The following is an 18775-nucleotide window of genomic DNA, read 5'->3' as shown; positions in this document are numbered from 1 at the left end:
CAACTTTAATCCCTTGTTCAGTTCTGGCCCCTCAGCCCAGGAAGGGCACTGAGGGGCTGGGGAGTGGCCGGAGAAGGGCAGTGGGGCTGGGAAGGGGCTGGAGCACGAGTCTGAGGAGGAGCAGCTGAGGGGGCTCAGCCTGGGGAAAAGGAGGCTCAGGGGAGGCCTTTTCACTCTACAACTGATGAGGAGGTAGCCAGGTGGGTGTCGGGCTCCTCTCCCAGGCAACAGCATGACAGGACATGGCCTCAAGCTGCAGCAGGGGAGGTTTAGGCTGGACAGTGGGAGCAGTTTCTTCGCAGAAAGGGTGATTCGACATTGGTAGAGTGACCGTCCCTGCAGATGTTTAAAGAAAGTCCGGACGTGACAGTCAGTGCCGTGATCTAGTTGAGAGGAGGTGATCTGTTATAGGTTGGACTCGACAGGATTTTTCCAATCCCATAGACTCTGCGATCCCCAGGCCGCCATCGCCACGCCTCAGCGGGCGCCCACCCTTTCTCCTCCTCCCGCCCACAGCCAAGATGGCGCCGGGCAGCGCCGCGGCTGCCAGCACTAAAGATGGCGCGTACGCGCATGCGCGGGAAGGGGCGGGGTCGGTCCGAATTCTGGCGGGTACCGGCGGCGCGCGCGGCGGTGAGCGGGGTGTGTGAGGAGAGCGGTGCACGGGGAGCGATCCTCGGGCACACGGAGCGATCCTCGGGCACACGGAGAGATCCTCGGGCACACGGAGCGACCCGGGCACACGGAGCCGAGAGTCGGGGAGCCCCGCAGGAGGTCGGGGTTCTACTGGGTGAGGGAGGCGGCCGAGCGGAGAAGCGTGAGGGGAAAAGCGCGGGGTCCGCGGCGGCCTTGCCTGCTCGTGCGAGTTAAGCAGTGTTGCTGAAAATGAATGTTTTGGAACATGAGAAAACTAGCAAAAGCGGGCGAAACAAAAGATTCTGCAGCAGGAAGTCTGTAAGCACGGTTTCGAGTTTGTGACTCATTTGGCCTCAGTGGATATCCCATCTTTCTTATCCAAGCTTCCCTGGCCCATTCATGTCCGTCCGTGCTGATTTTTTTTCCACGGACCCATGGAGAAGCTGTGAGAAATGCAGAATGTACACTTTGATAATAACCACTGTTAAACTTTAATAACTAGTTAAATGCTAGTTGTAATTATGGCGTACTCAGTGTAATCAGGTGAGGTGGAAATGGTTATTACTATGAGAATGTGGTAGGCATTTCTTAAATTCTGTGTCTGTAATGAGCTTTTTTTATAAAAGTAGTGTCCTTACACTGCAGCAGATTCAGCATGGGTCAGACTTTTGATGCAGAAGCTGTGTGTGAGGGTTTTAAATTGAGTGGAGTTCTCATCTGTGGCTGTAAACAAAACCAAGCTGGTAGATTGCAAGTTGTGAAACAAAGAGCCTGAACACAATATATATTTCTAGATACGGTATGTGTATCTTTAACAGTATCACTTCTGTTCTCCCCATAACAGAATATTTTGTCTTGAGGGGCTCTTGAAGAAATCCTGGTGAAACTATGGACGGTAAGGGAGAAAATTCAGTTTCTTGGTTTGCTCAGACTTTCACTTCTGCTCTGTCTGTCCCATTCTTCTCTCTGTACTTATCTCTTCTCCGTTTTTGTCCCTCTTTCTTTGTTCTCTGCGTTTTTCCAGGAGCACACTGTATCCGAGGATGTGCTTTGTTGCCTGCCTTGCATATCCCTCTTCCCCTTCCTTTGGCAAAAGCCACATGAGTGTCTCTGTTGGCTACATGTTTACAGGTTCCAGGCTTTTCTGTGTAACAGCAGCTGCTGTTCAAGGAACTGCATAGGAGGAAAAGCCAGTGCTGAGTAGCTGGCAAGTTTTCTGCTGACTTGCCAGCCAGTGCCATAAGCTGAGAGCATCTGCAACTATATTTCCATCTGGCCTCACAGCCAGAAGCTGCTCTAGATGCCTTTAGTTAAACCTGAAATATATATATATATTTTTTTTTAATGCTATTTGCTGCTCTGATTTAGTTTCAGTTGTCATTAGCTTGTAATCAAGGTGTCTTGGATGTTTATTCCTTAGCTGCTTTTTTCTAACTTGACAGAAATAACTCTGAGTCTCATTTTTGCCTTAGCTGATGATGACTTGGATCTGTTGGCTTCCCTTCTGGAAGAAAATGAAGCAACTGAGGAGAGGCATTCTCCTGAGGAGGAGGATGCTCCTGAGGATGAAGATGGAAAACCAGATGAGTACGATGAGCTCTTTGATGCAGAAGATGATGCATCCTACACTGAGGAGGTTGATGCTGAGGACAGCATGACTGATGAGCAGAAGGAGAACTTGGCTACACTGTTTGGAGATGTAGATGACCTGCTGGAAGAGGAGGAGGCACAGAAAGCTGTCCCCACTTCAGCTCCCAGTCAGGCAAAGGAGAAAACCAATGAAGAACTTCAAGGTTTCTGCAACACCATCTTTGATCTGTTTCGTTTGATGTGTTCTGTCTCTAGAAAGCTAACAGGCAGGAGGCATTGCCTGCCCCTTCTTGATGATGGCTGGAGAGGAAATACTGAAAGGCCTTGTGAAAGTTTCTAAGTTCAGTTTTCAGCATCCAGTGGCCAAACTCACCAAACCAGTTTTCCCAAAAGAAAGACAGAGGACTTAAGTAAGCCAGGGAGACTAACAGAGCTGTGCTGAGCAGTATAGGGAAGGTTGCCTGTGTGCCTGTGCCTTGTCTGATGAAGAGCAATGTTGGGCCCTCAGTCTTCAGGGCATCAGACACCATCCTGGCATCTTTCACCAGCACACCAGTTCCTTCCCCCTCAGGATTACTGACAGGAGGTTCTGCCCTACCAGTGTGGAAGTCATTGTGGAAGCAGAGCTGGCCACAGCTTTCCTGTGTCCAGGCTGTGTATTTGATTATATAAGGAAGTACTTCTTTATGCTAAGGAGTGCAATCATCAGCCATTTCAGTTGTCTTATGGTGAGCAGGAAGGTTGTATTCAACATGGGAAGGAACACACCATAATGAAGTAAAATATTTTTATGAGAGGACCCAGCTCCAGGCTGTATAGAAAAGTTTGCCTTCACTATGAGCTATGCAGAATGAAGTAAATCTGCATTATGACTCAAGTCTTCCCTTGAGTTTCCATGATGCAGTAGAACTGCCAGACTTCCAGGGATCTTATAAATCCCTGTGTGCAATGGCTTCCTGCTGTCTTATTATCCTTTTTCTTCTCCTTTCTTTCCTAGCTGAGCTGAGAAAATTGCAAGAACAGATGAAGACATTACAGGAGCAGTTGCAGAAGACTGCTCTTGGGCAGCAATCCAGTTCAGGCCCTGAGAAGAAGACTCCTGGTAATGAAACTAATTAAATGGATTTATGATTTATTGGCTTACCCATGTGAGTTTATAGGCAGAACGTAAAATAATCCTAAAGTAGCAAGGAGGAATGGTGGTCTGGTGTATTCACAGACAGGTTGTTTCTTACAGCTACAGATTAAATTTTGGTCTCTCCATCATGGATTAATTCTACATTGGACAGGTTCCATGACTAAGTGCTCCTGACTGTTCTTAAGGAGTGCAATCATCAGCCATTTCAGTTGTCTTATGGTGAGCAGGAAGGTTGTATTCAACATGGGAAGGAACACACCATAATGAAGTAAAATATTTTTATGAGAGGACCCAGCTCCAGGCTGTATAGAAAAGTTTGCCTTCACTATGAGCTATGCAGAATGAAGTAAATCTGCATTATGACTCAAGTCTTCCCTTGAGTTTCCATGATGCAGTAGAACTGCCAGACTTCCAGGGATCTTATAAATCCCTGTGTGCAATGGCTTCCTGCTGTCTTATTATCCTTTTTCTTCTCCTTTCTTTCCTAGCTGAGCTGAGAAAATTGCAAGAACAGATGAAGACATTACAGGAGCAGTTGCAGAAGACTGCTCTTGGGCAGCAATCCAGTTCAGGCCCTGAGAAGAAGACTCCTGGTAATGAAACTAATTAAATGGATTTATGATTTATTGGCTTACCCATGTGAGTTTATAGGCAGAACGTAAAATAATCCTAAAGTAGCAAGGAGGAATGGTGGTCTGGTGTATTCACAGACAGGTTGTTTCTTACAGCTACAGATTAAATCAGTTTTGGTCTCTGCATCATGGATTAATTCTACATTGGACAGGTTCCATGACTAAGTGCTCCTGACTGTTCTGGAGGTGTCCCTTTGTACTGACAGATGTTGGTACACCCAGAATATTCAGCTGTGTTTGTTGCTATAGTGTGCTGGATGTTGTAATGAAACTTCATGGAAAGATTGCAAAACAGGGGATGTTTCTACTTTCCACAGCTTTGAGGTTGCAGTGACATCCAAAGTCTTAAGTTGTCATGGGGAAGAGTCTTTGGTGCTATTTCAGCTGACAACTTGGCTGAAAGGTTTCCATGTGGGGCAGTGACTTGGACTTGTTATTCAGGAATTACAGTTTGGAACACTGCTTAGAGTGTGAGTCCAGATCCTGAAGTCTCATAGTTTTTTGTTCCCTTGGCCAGGTAAATCTCCCTGTCCACCCTTAAAGGAAAGGAAAGTTCAGAAGCTGCAGGAGTCACCATGCTTCTCAGCCCAGCTGGGCAATCCTTTACCACCAGCCAAGCAAGGAATGAAGAAATCCAAAGCATCCTCAGCAGGTACCATTCTCAGTCTACCTTTTACTAAAGACACTGAGCTTCTGTCGAAACCTTATAGTTCCCAGCAGTGGTGTGGACACATCCAGGACAGTGTTACACTACTCAGTGCACCAAGAGTGATCTGGTCACAGTGGCAGAGAGCTTGTTAATTAATTATTAAGTTAATTATTGTATTCTTTGTAATGGGAGCTATGTCTTTTTTCTTCTGCTAAAGAGAACAAGATTCCCCCTCCACGCCAAGTCCTCAGTCTGGCGTTCCAGCCTCTCAAGTCTGCCGTAGGGAGCACACCCGGTAAGGTGACCAGAGAGAAGACTCCTCACGTGCCTGCATGCTCCAGTGCAACCACACAGCCAGTGTCTGTGGAAACCTTCTCAGGATTGAGATTAAGGTCAGCAGCCCAGCTCTGAGCCCTGTCTGGGGACAACCCCTCCAGTAAAGGCAAAGAAAACACAATGTATATATGTGGCTTAGTCATGAAGGGGTGGTCACTTGTCATGAAGGGGTCTAACACAAAGCCACAGCACTGGCTGGTTGGTCAGTAATCATGTAACATTGACTTTTGGCTTAGTACCATGTTTCTGTATTCACTTGTGCTCTTTTCTAACAGAAAGGCTCTAATTTCATTAGCACTGCCTTCCCTGGGATATCTCAGTGGCAGAGCAGGGAAGCAGTGGCCGTGCACAAAGCCCAGCTGAGCTCCTGTTGAGCCAGTTCTTGCTGCACACAGAAGCCTCAGGAGCCACTCAGCATCCCTATACTCACTGTGGCCACAAGAGGACTCCGAATCCTCACGGTGTCCTCACCAGAACCCGAGCTGTACCCCCAGCTCAGTCGGCCATTCTTGGTTAGTCTGAAATGAGCAGAGTTAATGTAGGCTAGGGCCTGAGTTGCCATGCAGCTATTTGGACAAAAACAGTGTCATCAGTAGCTTTCTGTTATGGGGGGGTTTCATTTCAAGTGACCTCAGGGTGAAGCAAGGCACAGAGGTGTTTTGCAGCAAGATGTAGTCTCCCCAGGGAAGTGCTGGTTGGTTTTGAATGTCCATTTGTGCCAATGGATGTGTTGTTTTTTACTTGCTTTCACTGGATCTAGAAAACCCCGCGTGTCTTCAGCCGAAATGGACAGGAAAATGGCTAACAGGAAGCTCATCCGACTGTCTCAGCTGAAGAACAAACTTGCTACTGAAAATCTGGAGGAAATAGACTGGGTAACATTTGGAGTCATAGTGAAGAAGGTCACTCCTCAGAGTGCAAATACTGTAAGTAACTTCATTGTATCCCTTGCCCAGTTCAAGTGAAATGCTGGTGGTCTTTCCTGAGAAACTTCCCTAGATCTTCAGCTTAATCAGCCAATTTATGTAGTTAATGGAAAATTTCTGTAGCAAAGATCTTGGCTTGTCTGGTTTTATCCAGTATTGTTTGTGGCCTATAGAAAGTCATTGATTAAAGTGATCTGGATAGGCCATGGTTTTGTGAGTTCAGTGAGGTAAAAACCTCTTTATTCAACAAACAAGTGTGCTGCCCAGCTTTGATATCAGAAAGGTTGGTAGTAGCAGCATTATTTGCTATTTTGGCCTTTTTTGACCCCAGAAACTGGCAACATGGATGGCTGGAGGGTACTGTATGTAAGCTCTACTGAGATTACAAATTGTGCTTTTCTAAATCATGAAAACCTTGGGAGGGGGCAAGTCAGAATAGCTCTTTAAAAGAAACAGCCAGAGGGGATGCAGTCGGCTGAAAGGAAAGGGAATGTGTTCCAGGGCAGGACCTTCAGCATCTGGCGGCTGAACGACCTGCGGGACCTCGGTGAGTGCGTCTCGCTCTTCCTGTTTGGAGAAGTCCACAAGGAGCACTGGAAGACCGACCAAGGCACCGTCATTGGCCTGCTCAATGCCAACCCCATGAAACCTAAAGAAGGCTCAGATGAGGTGAGAGGATTTTTCATTCAGCTGGAGATAAAAACCTATAGCTGAACCTTTTCATATTTGGCTGAGATTTCACTTTATAGCACATCTTCAGGTTGAAATTGCAGCAGTCTGCCCCACAGTTGGAATTGCATTCAGGTAGTTGCACGGTGTGTATCTGCTCCTGGCCTCCTGGAAAACTGAACTTCAAGAAGTCCTATTAACCATTTAAACCCAGAGTTTATTCCAGTTTTTAATCTGCTCTCGGTAGCAGTTGGCTCTTCCACAAATATAGAGTGTATTTTCATTTCAGTTTATTCAGCTACTTCAGTGTAACACCTGTTTCAGCCTAGAGGTCGCTCAAAGCTGAAAAAGGTGGAGCACCACATTTTCTCTCTTCTAATTCAAGCATGAGATACGATTACAAAATGTTTCTGCTTCAAAAATCACAACAGAGGCAGCAATATTTGATTTATTAAAAAAACATGTAAATGTATGTCAGCTGATACATAGTAGTTCACTTGTTTAATCGATTATTTATAAATGCAGAACATGAAAAACATTTAAGTTTGCTTCATTTTGCTAATAAATTAATATATTTTTAATTGCACTGGAATGGAACCTGTTTCCAGTTACTTCTGTCAAGGGGAATTTCAGTCTAGTAGCTGATCATGTAGTGTTCTGCATGTTAAATTCTCCAAATAGAAAAATTAAGGCTCTCATTAATTGTCTTTTAAGCTATATAATTGCTTAAATTAGCATGAATAAGCAGTAGATAGTCCCGTTGGCGAGCAGAAAGGCACACCAGATTTAATAGGAGGGCTGCATTTAACTGTCAAGAATGGCTCTTCCTAGCTAAAATGTTCCCATTTATTACTGCATTAAATCTGACTTCTGAAATTGTCCCTTGGCTACAGACCCAGTCCCTGCTGTATTTGGTGGTGTGAAGCAGACACTCTTCTTGCACAGGACTCAATTTTGATTGGACCAAGACATTTGGAGAACAGAAAGCCCTGGTACAGCTCTTCCTCTCATCCCTTGCTGGATGTGGGGGTCATGATGGTATCAGAGCCAAGAGCTGTACAGGATCATTTACAGCACAATTAGAAGTGCCTTAGGTGTTTTTTGGTTTCCTGAGGCTCTGAGCATAGAACTCAAATGCCTTTCACACAGCTTTCTTAAGCTAGGCCTGCATTTTAAGACTGCATTGTTAATACCAGAGGTATGACCCAGATCAGAGACAAACCAGTGACATCTAGAAAGAGCCTATCCAGAGTGTTCTGATTTCTGTCTAGGTGTGTTTGTCCGTTGACCATCCCCAGAAGATCCTCCTCATGGGAGAAGCTCTGGATATGGGCACCTGCAAAGCCAGGAAGAAGAACGGTGATCCTTGTGCACAGATTGTGAACTTGGTCTGTATCTCAGTAGCCAGGGTATTCCTAAGCTGTTGGTGAAAATCTGGCTGCTGATTTTGTACTGATACTCTGACTTTTTTTACTTGTTTCTGGATCTTGAATTGCAACTAACTCAAGTGGGTGGAGAAAGTGAGAAATGGAACCCATAGGAGCTGTTTCTGTGTTGTCATTGTGCAGGGGATTTCCCTGAATGCAAGGCTGGTGCTGCAGTGAAAGGAGATGGTATTGAACCATGATGCCACACCCTTTCACTCTCCTTTGCTCCAGTGCAAGCTTCCATGCACTGCACCAGAAAACTCATCCAGAGAAAAACAACACAAGATGTTTTTTTTGGAATGGCTGTGTTTTGGAATGATTTTCACCCAATGAGCTCCCTTGTCCAGCATACCTGCAAGCTGTTAGGATACTTACACCTGAATGTAGGGCACCCGAAATGAGACAAAAAAGTTTTGGGATCCTTCTTTTAGGACATTAATGACTTGTGCTAGTTAAAAGGACTTGTGAATTATGTTACTTTATTGCTGTGGTGATGCTGTGATACCTGAAAGGAACCTTGTCTGAGTCAGAAGGGTTGTGCAGATAGTAGGGTGCCAGAAGGAGGAGAAAAAATTAAGGAATGAAGAACTGGGGAGGAGCTGGAAGTGTGGGAAGTGGGAAGAAGAAAAATACAGATGGTACTTGTAGCCAGTCAAGTCTGTGACTGCAGACCCACTCCAGGAGGAGGCTGTGCATACAGTACGTAAAACTGAGTAGGGTCAAGAATACAGAATCTGGGCAAGAGGTCCTGGATGGGAAATGGACTTACTTCAAGGAATGGCCTTAAAATTCCTTGATGCACAAGGTTATTTCCAGTGATTAGTATAGGCAATTTTGGCTTTGTTTTTTATTGCTTGAGTATGGGCATTTTTTTTCGTGTAGTTGATCAAATGCTGGAGTACCAGAGTAGAGATGTTACTTCATTTGAGCCATACAAGAATGCACGTGGGTGAGAGGAATGAAGGAAATTGTAATTGCTGGTGTTCTGTAACAGGCTTCTCCCATTCCTTTTCAGAATGACTGTGAATACTGCCAGTATCACATCCAGTCCCAGTACAAGAAGCTCAGCTCGAAGCGGGCAGATCTGCAGTCCACCTTTTCTGGTGGCCGCATTCCCAAAAAAGTTGGTCGGAAAAATCCCACTTTGAAGGAGAGGCTGTGTCAGGATGGGTTTTACTATGGAGGAGTCTCTTCAGCAGCATATGCAGCCTCAGTGTAAGATAAACCATTTATTTCCCTTGCTTTTGAACAGAATTTCCCTCACATACACGAGGGAGCCTGAAGCTATGTCTAAGGGAGTCTATGCATTTAGAGAATGCCTTTGCCTTAACTACATTCACCAGACAGGAATAAAGCCCCACACTTGGCATAACCCCACTGGCCACATGGGGTAACAGAGCTGCTGTTTGACAGGAAAATTTTAAGTTGGTACTAAGATGTGGTAAGGGTTGTTTTAACCTCTACATTAATACTGTGGTGTGAAGCCAGGCAGCTTTGTATTTCAGTAGATTAATGGACTTGGAGATCATGAGATCCCAAGCATTCGAGTCTCTGAGATTGTAACTGTGTTTTCTTAAAGCTTACTGCATTTAATCCCAGAGTCAGTGTTTGCTGTATCTCCTCATGTCTTCCCTGGCTGAAATAATACAGTGTCACTCTGGGTTAATGAGGAAACAGGACTGACCAAGATCAGTATGCATCTCATAGGGGCCAGGTCCTTTATCCAAATCCCATGAAGACAGATGTGGAAAGAGCTGGATCACAGCTGGATCCAGCCCTATGCTTGGACACAGCTTTTATTCCCTTACCACTGCCCTCTGATACCTGGTGTGACTCTACAGTAATGAAGCAATTCCAACCTCCTTTCCATCCCTGGAACAACCTGTGAGCAAAGCAAAGCTTTGATCTATGTTTAGTTTTCCTGCAATGCATAGGAAATACATATCTCAACAAAGGGAGAAATGGGAGATCCTAAACATTATGCTGGAATTTAGATTTAAATTCACATCCTTCCAAAAAACAGACAGCTGGCCCTTTAGGGTGGCTGGAGTTTTGTTGTTCTACTGGGCTAGTATTCAGGCTTCTGTCCTTGCTCTAAGCACGGGAAAACTCTGATGTTCTGGATTTGTTTCCTCTTTCCAGTGCATCAGCTGCTGTGCCGAAAAGGAAGATTCAAACCACTCTCTCCAACCTGGTCGTGAGAGGATCTGATGCAATTGTCCAGGAAACCAGGCAGAAAATTGGTACCCAATTGCTCAAGCAGTCTCTTCACTCTTTAGGTGTTTCCAGCTTGATGTGTAGATGTGTCCCAGGGCCTTCTGTCACTGACTGAACCTGGCAGTCACTTTGTTCAGAAGGGGTCATTTGCAGGCAGCTTCCTCAGCTGGTCAAAACTCCTCTTCCCTCTTGAGATCACAGTTTCAAGGCAAATGTAATAAGCAACTGTGTGGCTTCATGCATCTTTTTTTCATCACTGCCCCCAGATAAAGTCTCCTGTTCTGTCTTTGGACAGTGACAGAAGATCTTTGCCAGATTAATGGGAATTGGAAGTTTCAAGAACTTTGAACCAAAGGATTTATTTTATTTGATTAAAATAAATTATTTCTGTCACCTTGAAAGCTTCTAAGGAATACGAAGTATAAATCAGTCAGGTCTGCAATGCAGGCAACCTCTGAAAACCCACCTTGTTTCTAGTGCTTTTCTTTTCTGTCAAAGCATGTTCCTTTTGTAGCCCTTGGGATGTCATCAGTCTTCCCTGCCTCTGTTTGGTTTCTGTAAAGCATTTAATTTTACACTCTTTATGCTCCTTGGATAGCAGGTGACAGATTATTCAAACTGTCTTCTAGGTACCACTCAGTCTTATTTACATCTTTCAGTTCCATCTGTTAGTTGCCTTCATTTCAGACAACATAGTGTATGTCCATACAGCTTTTAGCATCATCAGGGATGAAGTGTGGAGCCTTCAGGACTGTCAAGCATCCTAAAAATGGGAATGGTGGGAGTAACACAGAGAGCCCAAGCTGATGAGGAGCTGAGTGATTGAGATGCTGAAGGGATAGAAATGTCTGTGACAAATGACAAGACCTTGGGCAGCCAAATATAATGTAAAGGTTGGTCTTGCTTTGAGGAAGTGGTCAGCTGACCTGCAAGGGTTTCTTCCAACCTAGACAACTTTACATCTCAAAAGCCAGGCCTGCTTCCCTTCCTCATGTCAAATCTGTTGTATTTCTGCCTCTTCCACTCAGGTGCAGCAAAGAGACCCATGCAATGTTCTGAAGAATTCAGGGAACTGCTGGCACAGCCAACTTTTGGAGCACGAAACCTCTCCAAACACTGGACCAAAACAGGTATTGTCCTTTTGCCTGAAGGAAGACCCACTCCTAAAAACACTCTACCTCCTTCTGAACAAAGTGGCTTTTTATTTTGCTTTATTATTTTTTTCTAGATGCTGAAAAGAAGCAAGGGGCAAATTTCCAGTCTATCTCTGCTTCAGCACTGATCAAGCAACAGAAACAGAAATTGCTGGAGGCCAGAAAAAAGCGATCTGAAGAGATTCAGAGGCGGTAAGACACAGGGGCTTTCACAGGAAGGGTTCTGCTACTGTATCCATAAGGATAGCTGTGTTTTCACTTCTTCTCAGCTTTGTGTGATGCCTCTAGAGCTCTGATTTTAGCTTTGAAAACAATTGGTCATTCACTCCTTCTGGTGACTTGTTCAAGTCACTTTTGATTTTAGTGACCCAGTGAGTCCTTTACCAGTCTTGTTTTCTTCTCCTGAATACCAAAATTGCTGTGTGTTTCTTTTAGCAATCAAAAGCCAAATAGTAAAAAATCATAGTCTGCATTCCCTCCTATTTGTTTCTTAAACCATTCTATCTCTGACTTGTCCCTAATCGAATGAACTATTCTTGTCTTACAAGGTTTCTCCAGAACACAGATAAAGCCAGCACTCCTGCTCTCCCATCCTCCTCCAGACAGACCTCCCTCCATTCCCCAGTGCCTGGGGCAGAGTTTCCCAAAGCTGCAAAAATGTCAACTCCTCAAAGGCCCAGGCTAGGTACAGGCTTCTCAGAAGGAGAAGATATCCTCTTCTTTGACAAGTCTCCTCCTTCAAGGCCAAAGCTAGACAGCCTGGCAGAAGCCAAAAAGGTACCAGCTCTTTGGATCTTTTAAGTACTAAAGAGAGGTTAAGGGGAACTTGGTTTGTGGTAGAAGAGGAGTCAGCTCAGTTCTGGTGTTAGTGAAGTTTCTCATTTGAGGGATCACACTGGCCTATATTCCAGCACACAGGATACCTGTGGTTCCTGATAGCTGTCAGTGCCAAAGTCCATGCTGCCATCTTGCCTTCAGTCAATCTCTTAAAGGATTTGTGCCTAAAATCCCTGGAGTGCTAAACTCTGGCACTGCTAGTGCAGTGTATGGCAGGTGTTTTCTGTTTGACAGGTAGGTAAGCAACTGGTAGCGTTGTGTTGTGTCATGAGTCTGGATAATTTTGTTTTCCAGCCAAAACAGACTGCCTCTTTTTTTGGCAGAAATAAGTTCACTTGTTTGTCAAAAAACTTTTCCAGTTAGAATGAGGAAGTCTTAGCATTCTGGGAGTATGAGAAGGAATAGTTGTAATAAATTTTCTATTCCTAATTATTATTAATTTATGTGGAAAATCTCAAGTGATTTGATTTCTCTGAAAAACACTGATTTGTGAAGCAGGTAAAGCTCAGCTGCAGAGACACCAGGCCTGGTAACACCTATGGAGAGGTGATTTTCTGGTTTGGGAATTCACAGAAGGTTAGGTGTATGTCAGAGCTGGGAATTTGTAGGGCCTCTCTCCAGCCAGCTCCCTGCTCAGGCCAGTGGATGTTCTCTCTTCCAGCTGACAGCCTTCCTTGGAAGTAGGAGCTGGGGGCCAGACAGGTCAGCCACTCTTCCCCTGCTCTTTCCTCTTTTCTAGCTGGCTGCAATACGACGACTACGAGCAAAAGGGCAGATTCTTCCTAAAACAGACCCAAACAGTATCAAGAGGAAGCGGACCGATGCTGAGGATGTCCTAGAAATTGTTGAAAGAGTTGAGAAAAATGCTGCTCAGCCACAAGGTGCAGAAGCAGACAATGGTATGTACTGTTAGCTTCTAGAACAGAAAAAAATGTGCTTCTGTCCTACTGACAGAGCAGGAGTTGCTCTGGGTTAAGGACTTAATTGCTGTACTAAAAAGAGGCCGAGTTATGTCTGTTTGGAACTTCAAGGGTTTGTTGGAAAGAAGAAAAAATCTCTAACCCTGTGGAAAAGTGTAAGATGTAGTCTCTGATAGCTCCCTGTGTTCATCTCTGTTCCCTTTCTTCTGCACTCTGCAGTGCAAGGCTGACTTCACCAAGGGAAAACAAGAACCCTGCCACCTGGGAAGGTATCCGAATTTTTTGTGGGAACTTGAGTTTGCCTGCTCATGATTTACTGTGTGATCTTGGATGAATTGTTTAATTCCCTTTAAAGTTTCTTCATCAGTCAGTGAGGGAACACTGCTTGCACTCCTGGGACTAATGTGAAAATTCCTAGTACAGTGCTTTGAGAGAAGATGCAATGTTATTTCTAAAAAATACTTTTATTTTTTCTGAAGCCATATTTGAACTTGTTTTCAAGTTCCCAAACTATGAAAGGCTGCTGTTTGACCTGAACATCTGCCTGAGAGACCTGAGACTTCCAAAATCTCCTGCAGTAAGCAAGTTTTAGCCCTCAGTGCCTTGTTTTGTAGGACTGACCCTTTTTTTCTCCCTAGAAATGGATGAACTGGAACCTGCCCAAAAGAAACAGCGTGAGCAGCTGGCCTATCTGGAGTCAGAAGAGTTCCAGAAAATCCTGAAGGCCAAGTCCATGCACACAGATGTTCTAAAAGAGGTATGGCCTCCATCCAGCTGTGACTGAGGGCTTAGAATGGGGACCTGACTGGACTCCTCATTATTTCAGCAAGAAGCAGGCACCCAAACATCTCACAGGCTCCAGACTGTCCCAAGGAGTAGGGCTGGGTGTCTGTGGGCACACAGGGCACAGTGCCTGCAAGTCAGCACTGCTGCCATTGCCAGGGTAAGGTCATGTTGCCAGGTGACACCAGTTTTTTTGTTGTGTGTGGAAGAATCAGTGAAGTTTCCTATTGGTGGATAATCAAAGAAATCCCTCTGCCTTAAAATCAAATGAGCCACATGCCTATTTTGTCCCTCATTATTTGACATCTTGGCCACATAAAGCCAGCTGCCACCTTCATCTGGGGCTCATGTCAGCTGTGAAATGCCATCAGGTGCCCTGGAGAGCTGAGAGGTTGGGTTGGTCACACTGGGGGTCTCTGCTGAGCACTTCCCCAGGGTTACAGCACCTCCAACAGCACAAGGCTCTTGTCATGGACACTTACTGGCATGAAGTCAGAGTTGTTTTAAGGTATTCCAGGGAGTAACATTTTGGCTAAGAACCTATTAATTCCCTCTGCCTACCTGACTTCTCTCTGCACTGTCCTCATGGTATGTGCTCATTTCAGTACTTCCTGCTGCTGTTAAACCTTCCCACTTATGCATGTCAGAGGTGGCTCGTGTCAGTGCTGGTGAGCTACAGCACAGTACAATAATGGACTGTTTGAAACACGAGAGATGTTGTGTTTCCCTTCTCCCAGACTGCAGTCTGCTTTAAGCAGACCTGATAATAATTTGCCCTAGACCCATTTATGGATTGCCTTCTCCCCTCCGTGTCCTCACAACCCATTTTGTGTGCCCTGCAGGTTGAGGCTGAACTGCAGGAGAAATACTTTCAGCCACTGGTGAAAAAGGAAGAACTGGAAGAGAAGATGAGGAACATTAAAGCAGTGAAATGCAGAGTTGTGACATGTAAAACAGTGAGTGAAGGGGAGCCAGGGTACCAGCAGGGGAGTGGAATTCTACAAAATGGTGCAGGACTGTCCTGCAGACTCCCATCTGTCACTCTCTTGGCTGTGGTCCAGTGCAGGGATTGATGTTTTGTTCCTTATGCCTGTTGCTGAGAGCAGCCTGTGCACAGAGTGACTGAGACAGGGCAAGGCTTCAGTGCTGTGCTCAACATCTCAGCTCAGTGCTTATGCCAGTGGTTCCATGAGTATTGCTGTCCTGAATTTCTCCATTGCTTCCATGAAGTGCTTTGTACCAGGACCCTCAGTTCCCCATATCTTATGAAAAAATAAGCAAAGTCCTTGAAAACGTTAAGGTAGATAGATGTGTGAATCCTCTATCTGCATTTCCAGGGACTTGGCCATCAGGAATAGGAGTGGAGCTTTATGACTGTCCCAAATGTACTGAGAGGAAGGGAAGCATTACCTCCCCCTTCCAAAGTTTCAGCCCCTGCTGAACTTTCTCTCTTGCTGCCTTCCCTACCTGTTTTGGGATAGCACAGAGGGACACTTGTGTCTCATAAAGTGCTGGGAGCAGGACCACAGGGTGCTGGCAAGGGGAGGATGGCATTAGGAGCAGGGACAAAGCCTGGGGTGGTGATCCAACTGCTGGGCTCCTCAGGATGGGAGAGGACAGGGATGCTTTCCTCTGAACATTCAGCTGTTTCCAGTCCCCAGAACAGGTCTCACACACTCTCTCTCTCCTCCCTGACAGTGTAATTACACCTATTTCAAGCCTCTGGAGACCTGCGTGCAGGATAACCACAACTACCTCTGGCATGATGCCATCAAGAGATTTTTCAAATGTCCTTGTGGAAGCAGAGCTATTTCCCTTGACAGGCTTCCAAAAAAGCCCTGCAGGTAAGAAATGAGCCTCATGAAACAGTGACTTGGTACCCTCCCTTCACAAGTAACTTGTTGTGAGTCACATAACCGTGTCCCAAAAGGGGAATGTTAGCCCTTGTGCCAAGGAGCATGGGCTGGGTGTGGGGCTGCTGTGGTATCCCCTCATACTGTGTCAAACACAGCACAGTGTTCCTCACGTGCCATCTTCATCTTTCAGTAACTGTGGCCTCTTCAAGTGGGAGCGAGATGGGATGCTAAAGGTAAGTGTGAGTGAGCACCTCAGCATCCAGCTGCTTCCTGTGGTACTTTTGTCCCCCTCTTTGGTTCTGTGCCCCTACCAGCTCCCAGCAAAGCCAACAGCTCTGCACTTTGTCAGGTGCACACAGGTGCCTGCAGGCTGTGTTATAGTGGACTGCTACTTTTTGCTTTCTGTTCTCAAAGCTTTGTTTTATTTAACCATGGGGAAATGGCATTTGAACAAAGTTGTAAGAAGTCAAAATGTCAAGGTCCCTAGAGGGTCTGTCAATGCTTAGTTGGGTAATTTAGCCCTCCACAATTCCTGCCAGAGAAGTGTTTGGGAGATGCCTACCACACATTTAACTTATTTTCTCCATGGTTCATGTTTCCAGGAGAAAAAAGGTCCGAAGATTGGTGGAGAAACACTTCTACCAAGAGGAGAAGAACAACCAAAATTTCTCAATAGTCTTAAGTGACCTGGAGTTGATTTTTTTCACAACATATGGATGGATTTTTGTGTCTGAAACACATTTATACTGGACTGCCAAGAGGATTCAGGTTTTAGTGATGAATCAGTAGGGGAATCAGTTTTTGATGAAAAGATCATCTGCCAAGGGTCCAGCAGGCCACTGCATGGATATTGAACTTTGATCTTTTTTTAATTGACTGAGTAAGACTTCATGTGCAATGCACAGTTGTGCCTGTTCCTTCCAGCTAACAACACAAGAGTGACCTCACTATCAGGTGCCAAATCATCATGAATGGAAATGACTGTAGATTCCATAAGCACTTATAAATTAATACTCAGATATGTTCATGCCAAGCTGTCTTCAGCTCTTGGACAAAAAGGGGTGTGAGAGGGTTGTAGGCACAGAGCATTCTCCATTGACTTCAAAATTACTCCTCTGAACCCTTAGAAATAGATGTCAAAGATGTCCTGAGTTTTTCCTTGGCTTACCTGTTACAAACCCTTCCATGGTTTTGGCCCTGCAAGCCAGCAGTGTTTATGCTGGAAACTCAGAGCTCCCTGTCCCCCACACCATCCACACTACAGAGCTCTTGTGGCTACAGACCTGTAGCTCCCACTTTGAAAAACATTTTAATGAATCTGGCACCACTTTGTGAGTGGTTTTAAAGAGCTGAGTGATTATATTTAAAAGGTTTTACCCTTTTTCTGGTGTTTTAAATAGGAACAGTAGCTGTCTCAGACCAAGAGGTGGCTCCTGAGAACTGCTCTCTCCATACAGGCATTTTTCTGACAGCACATCTCTGTAGGGATGCCTGGGGCATTTAACCAGCCTTTCCTGGACCTGAGCCTTTTCCTGCCCCTAGCTCATGCCCAGTAGGATCACAGGATATTTTTGAGTGCCTAAACTTAGTGATTTGATCAAAGTGCCACTGAACATCTCACTCGTCCCAGTGGTCTTGTCAATGCCTCTTCTTGCAGAGGGGCTGGAAGAGAAATAAGTTACTTCATTTGAAGCAACTGGACAGATTCACCTCAGCATTCTGCAGCCGTCATGTCTTACTGGTGCTTTTGTTGGTGGAACTTGGCCTGTAGCATTCATTTCAGTCTCCTGTTGGTACCCTTTGCTGAGTGGGGTGTCACTGCCAGGGGACAAAATCAGTTACTGTGACATTGCTTAGCAACGTCTTCTGTGGATTGCTCAATCAGAATAAATAGAGTACAGATTAAAACACTCCCTGGGTCTGCATGGTATTTCTCTGAGGAAGAGGATGAGTTGCTTCCTCAACATCTTTTGTTTTCTCACAAGCTCAGTGCTGAATCACCAAAAGGAACTGGTTTGTGGTCTGTAAGTTCAGCTCTCACAGAATTTGCTCATTCAGACCTAACAGGAGTTTCTCACCTGGAGTCCACAAAACCACCATGGAATTCCACGTTGGTATCAGCCTTCAGCCAGCATGTTGAAAGCTTCACACTTTTGCCAGTTCCTGTCTCTTGTGCCCAAGGAAGAGAGCTCCTGCAGAAATTAAAATGTCAAAGGAGGGTCAATGTTTAATTTTCATAAGTGCCCCCAGGACTGGGATATGTAGACACATATCTCCATGGGAGTGAAAGCAATGCTTGTATGCAAAAATAGGGTGAAGAAACCAAACCAGGTCCTTTGCATAAGCTCAAGCAGTAAACAAGGAGTGGGGGAGATGGATGTGTTGGAATTTGTGTGCCTCACTCTAACAGCAGGGAAGCTGGGATCAGTCAGGATGGTCACAGCAAGGAGATGAGGAGATACTGGCAGGTGCTTTGGCCAAAGCTGTCTCCAAAATGGGTTTGGCCCAACCAAACATCCTGCAGGACCAGCAGTTACTGGATTTTTGGGCGAGTCTCAGCTGCAGCACCCCAATGTTTGCCTCAGACCCAGCACCTGCCTTTCCAGGGTTCACTTTGGTTGTTCTGCCACACAAGCCACAACAGAATTTCTGAGTCACAGAAATAATCCAGTGCAGCCATTAAAGCTGGTTTTTCTATATTTAAAAACAAAATAAAATCCACGTTCTTCATCAGCTGTACCAATCACTTCCCATGTAAGCTCACACTGAAACTGATTCACTGGTTGATTTTGAGCAGAAGAAGAATGTTAAAACCCTTAAACACATAATTACACATGGAATTTTATGTCAGTATGATTTTACCAACTATAGGTTTAGTAACCTTACATTAATAGAGTGTCAGCCCAAAAGTATATCAAGAGAATGACTGGAAAAAATAAGTAATGCACAACTCATCATAATCTTTGATTACCCAAAGTAGCTGCAGCAATCTGATTTTGTAGGTC

At 45.1% G+C, this 18775-nt stretch overlaps 1 protein-coding gene across 1 annotated transcript; it reads left to right on the top strand.

Annotated features, from left to right (window-relative positions):
* The first annotated feature begins 1524 nt into the window (after positions 1–1524).
* On the top strand, positions 1525–17680 carry MCM10 (minichromosome maintenance 10 replication initiation factor). The gene is made up of 19 exons (XM_041413435.1): positions 1525–1531; positions 2109–2429; positions 3224–3335; positions 4512–4648; positions 4863–5037; positions 5742–5907; positions 6409–6576; positions 7848–7964; positions 9019–9218; positions 10146–10246; positions 11249–11350; positions 11449–11566; positions 11923–12151; positions 12951–13110; positions 13770–13888; positions 14757–14870; positions 15613–15758; positions 15961–16003; positions 16373–17680. The coding sequence occupies exons 1-19, from the start codon at positions 1525–1527 to the stop codon at positions 16454–16456; spliced, it is 2619 nt and encodes an 872-aa protein (XP_041269369.1). The 3' UTR covers positions 16457–17680.
* Positions 17681–18775: the final 1095 nt, after the last annotated feature.

The sequence above is a fragment of the Onychostruthus taczanowskii genome, unplaced genomic scaffold, assembly GCF_017590055.1.
Source record: "Onychostruthus taczanowskii isolate IOZ18803 unplaced genomic scaffold, ASM1759005v1 scaffold41, whole genome shotgun sequence".
NCBI classification, from domain to species: domain Eukaryota; kingdom Metazoa; phylum Chordata; class Aves; order Passeriformes; family Passeridae; genus Onychostruthus; species Onychostruthus taczanowskii.
This window is presented reverse-complemented; position numbering and strand designations above follow the sequence as displayed.

Bases quoted from the DNA above. Each gene is read 5' to 3' on its own strand.
- MCM10 (XM_041413435.1), top strand. The intron at 2,430-3,223 runs GTTTCTGCAACA...TTTCTTTCCTAG, and splicing joins AACCAATGAAGAACTTCAAG to CTGAGCTGAGAAAATTGCAA. The intron at 6,577-7,847 runs GTGAGAGGATTT...ATTTCTGTCTAG, and splicing joins CTAAAGAAGGCTCAGATGAG to GTGTGTTTGTCCGTTGACCA.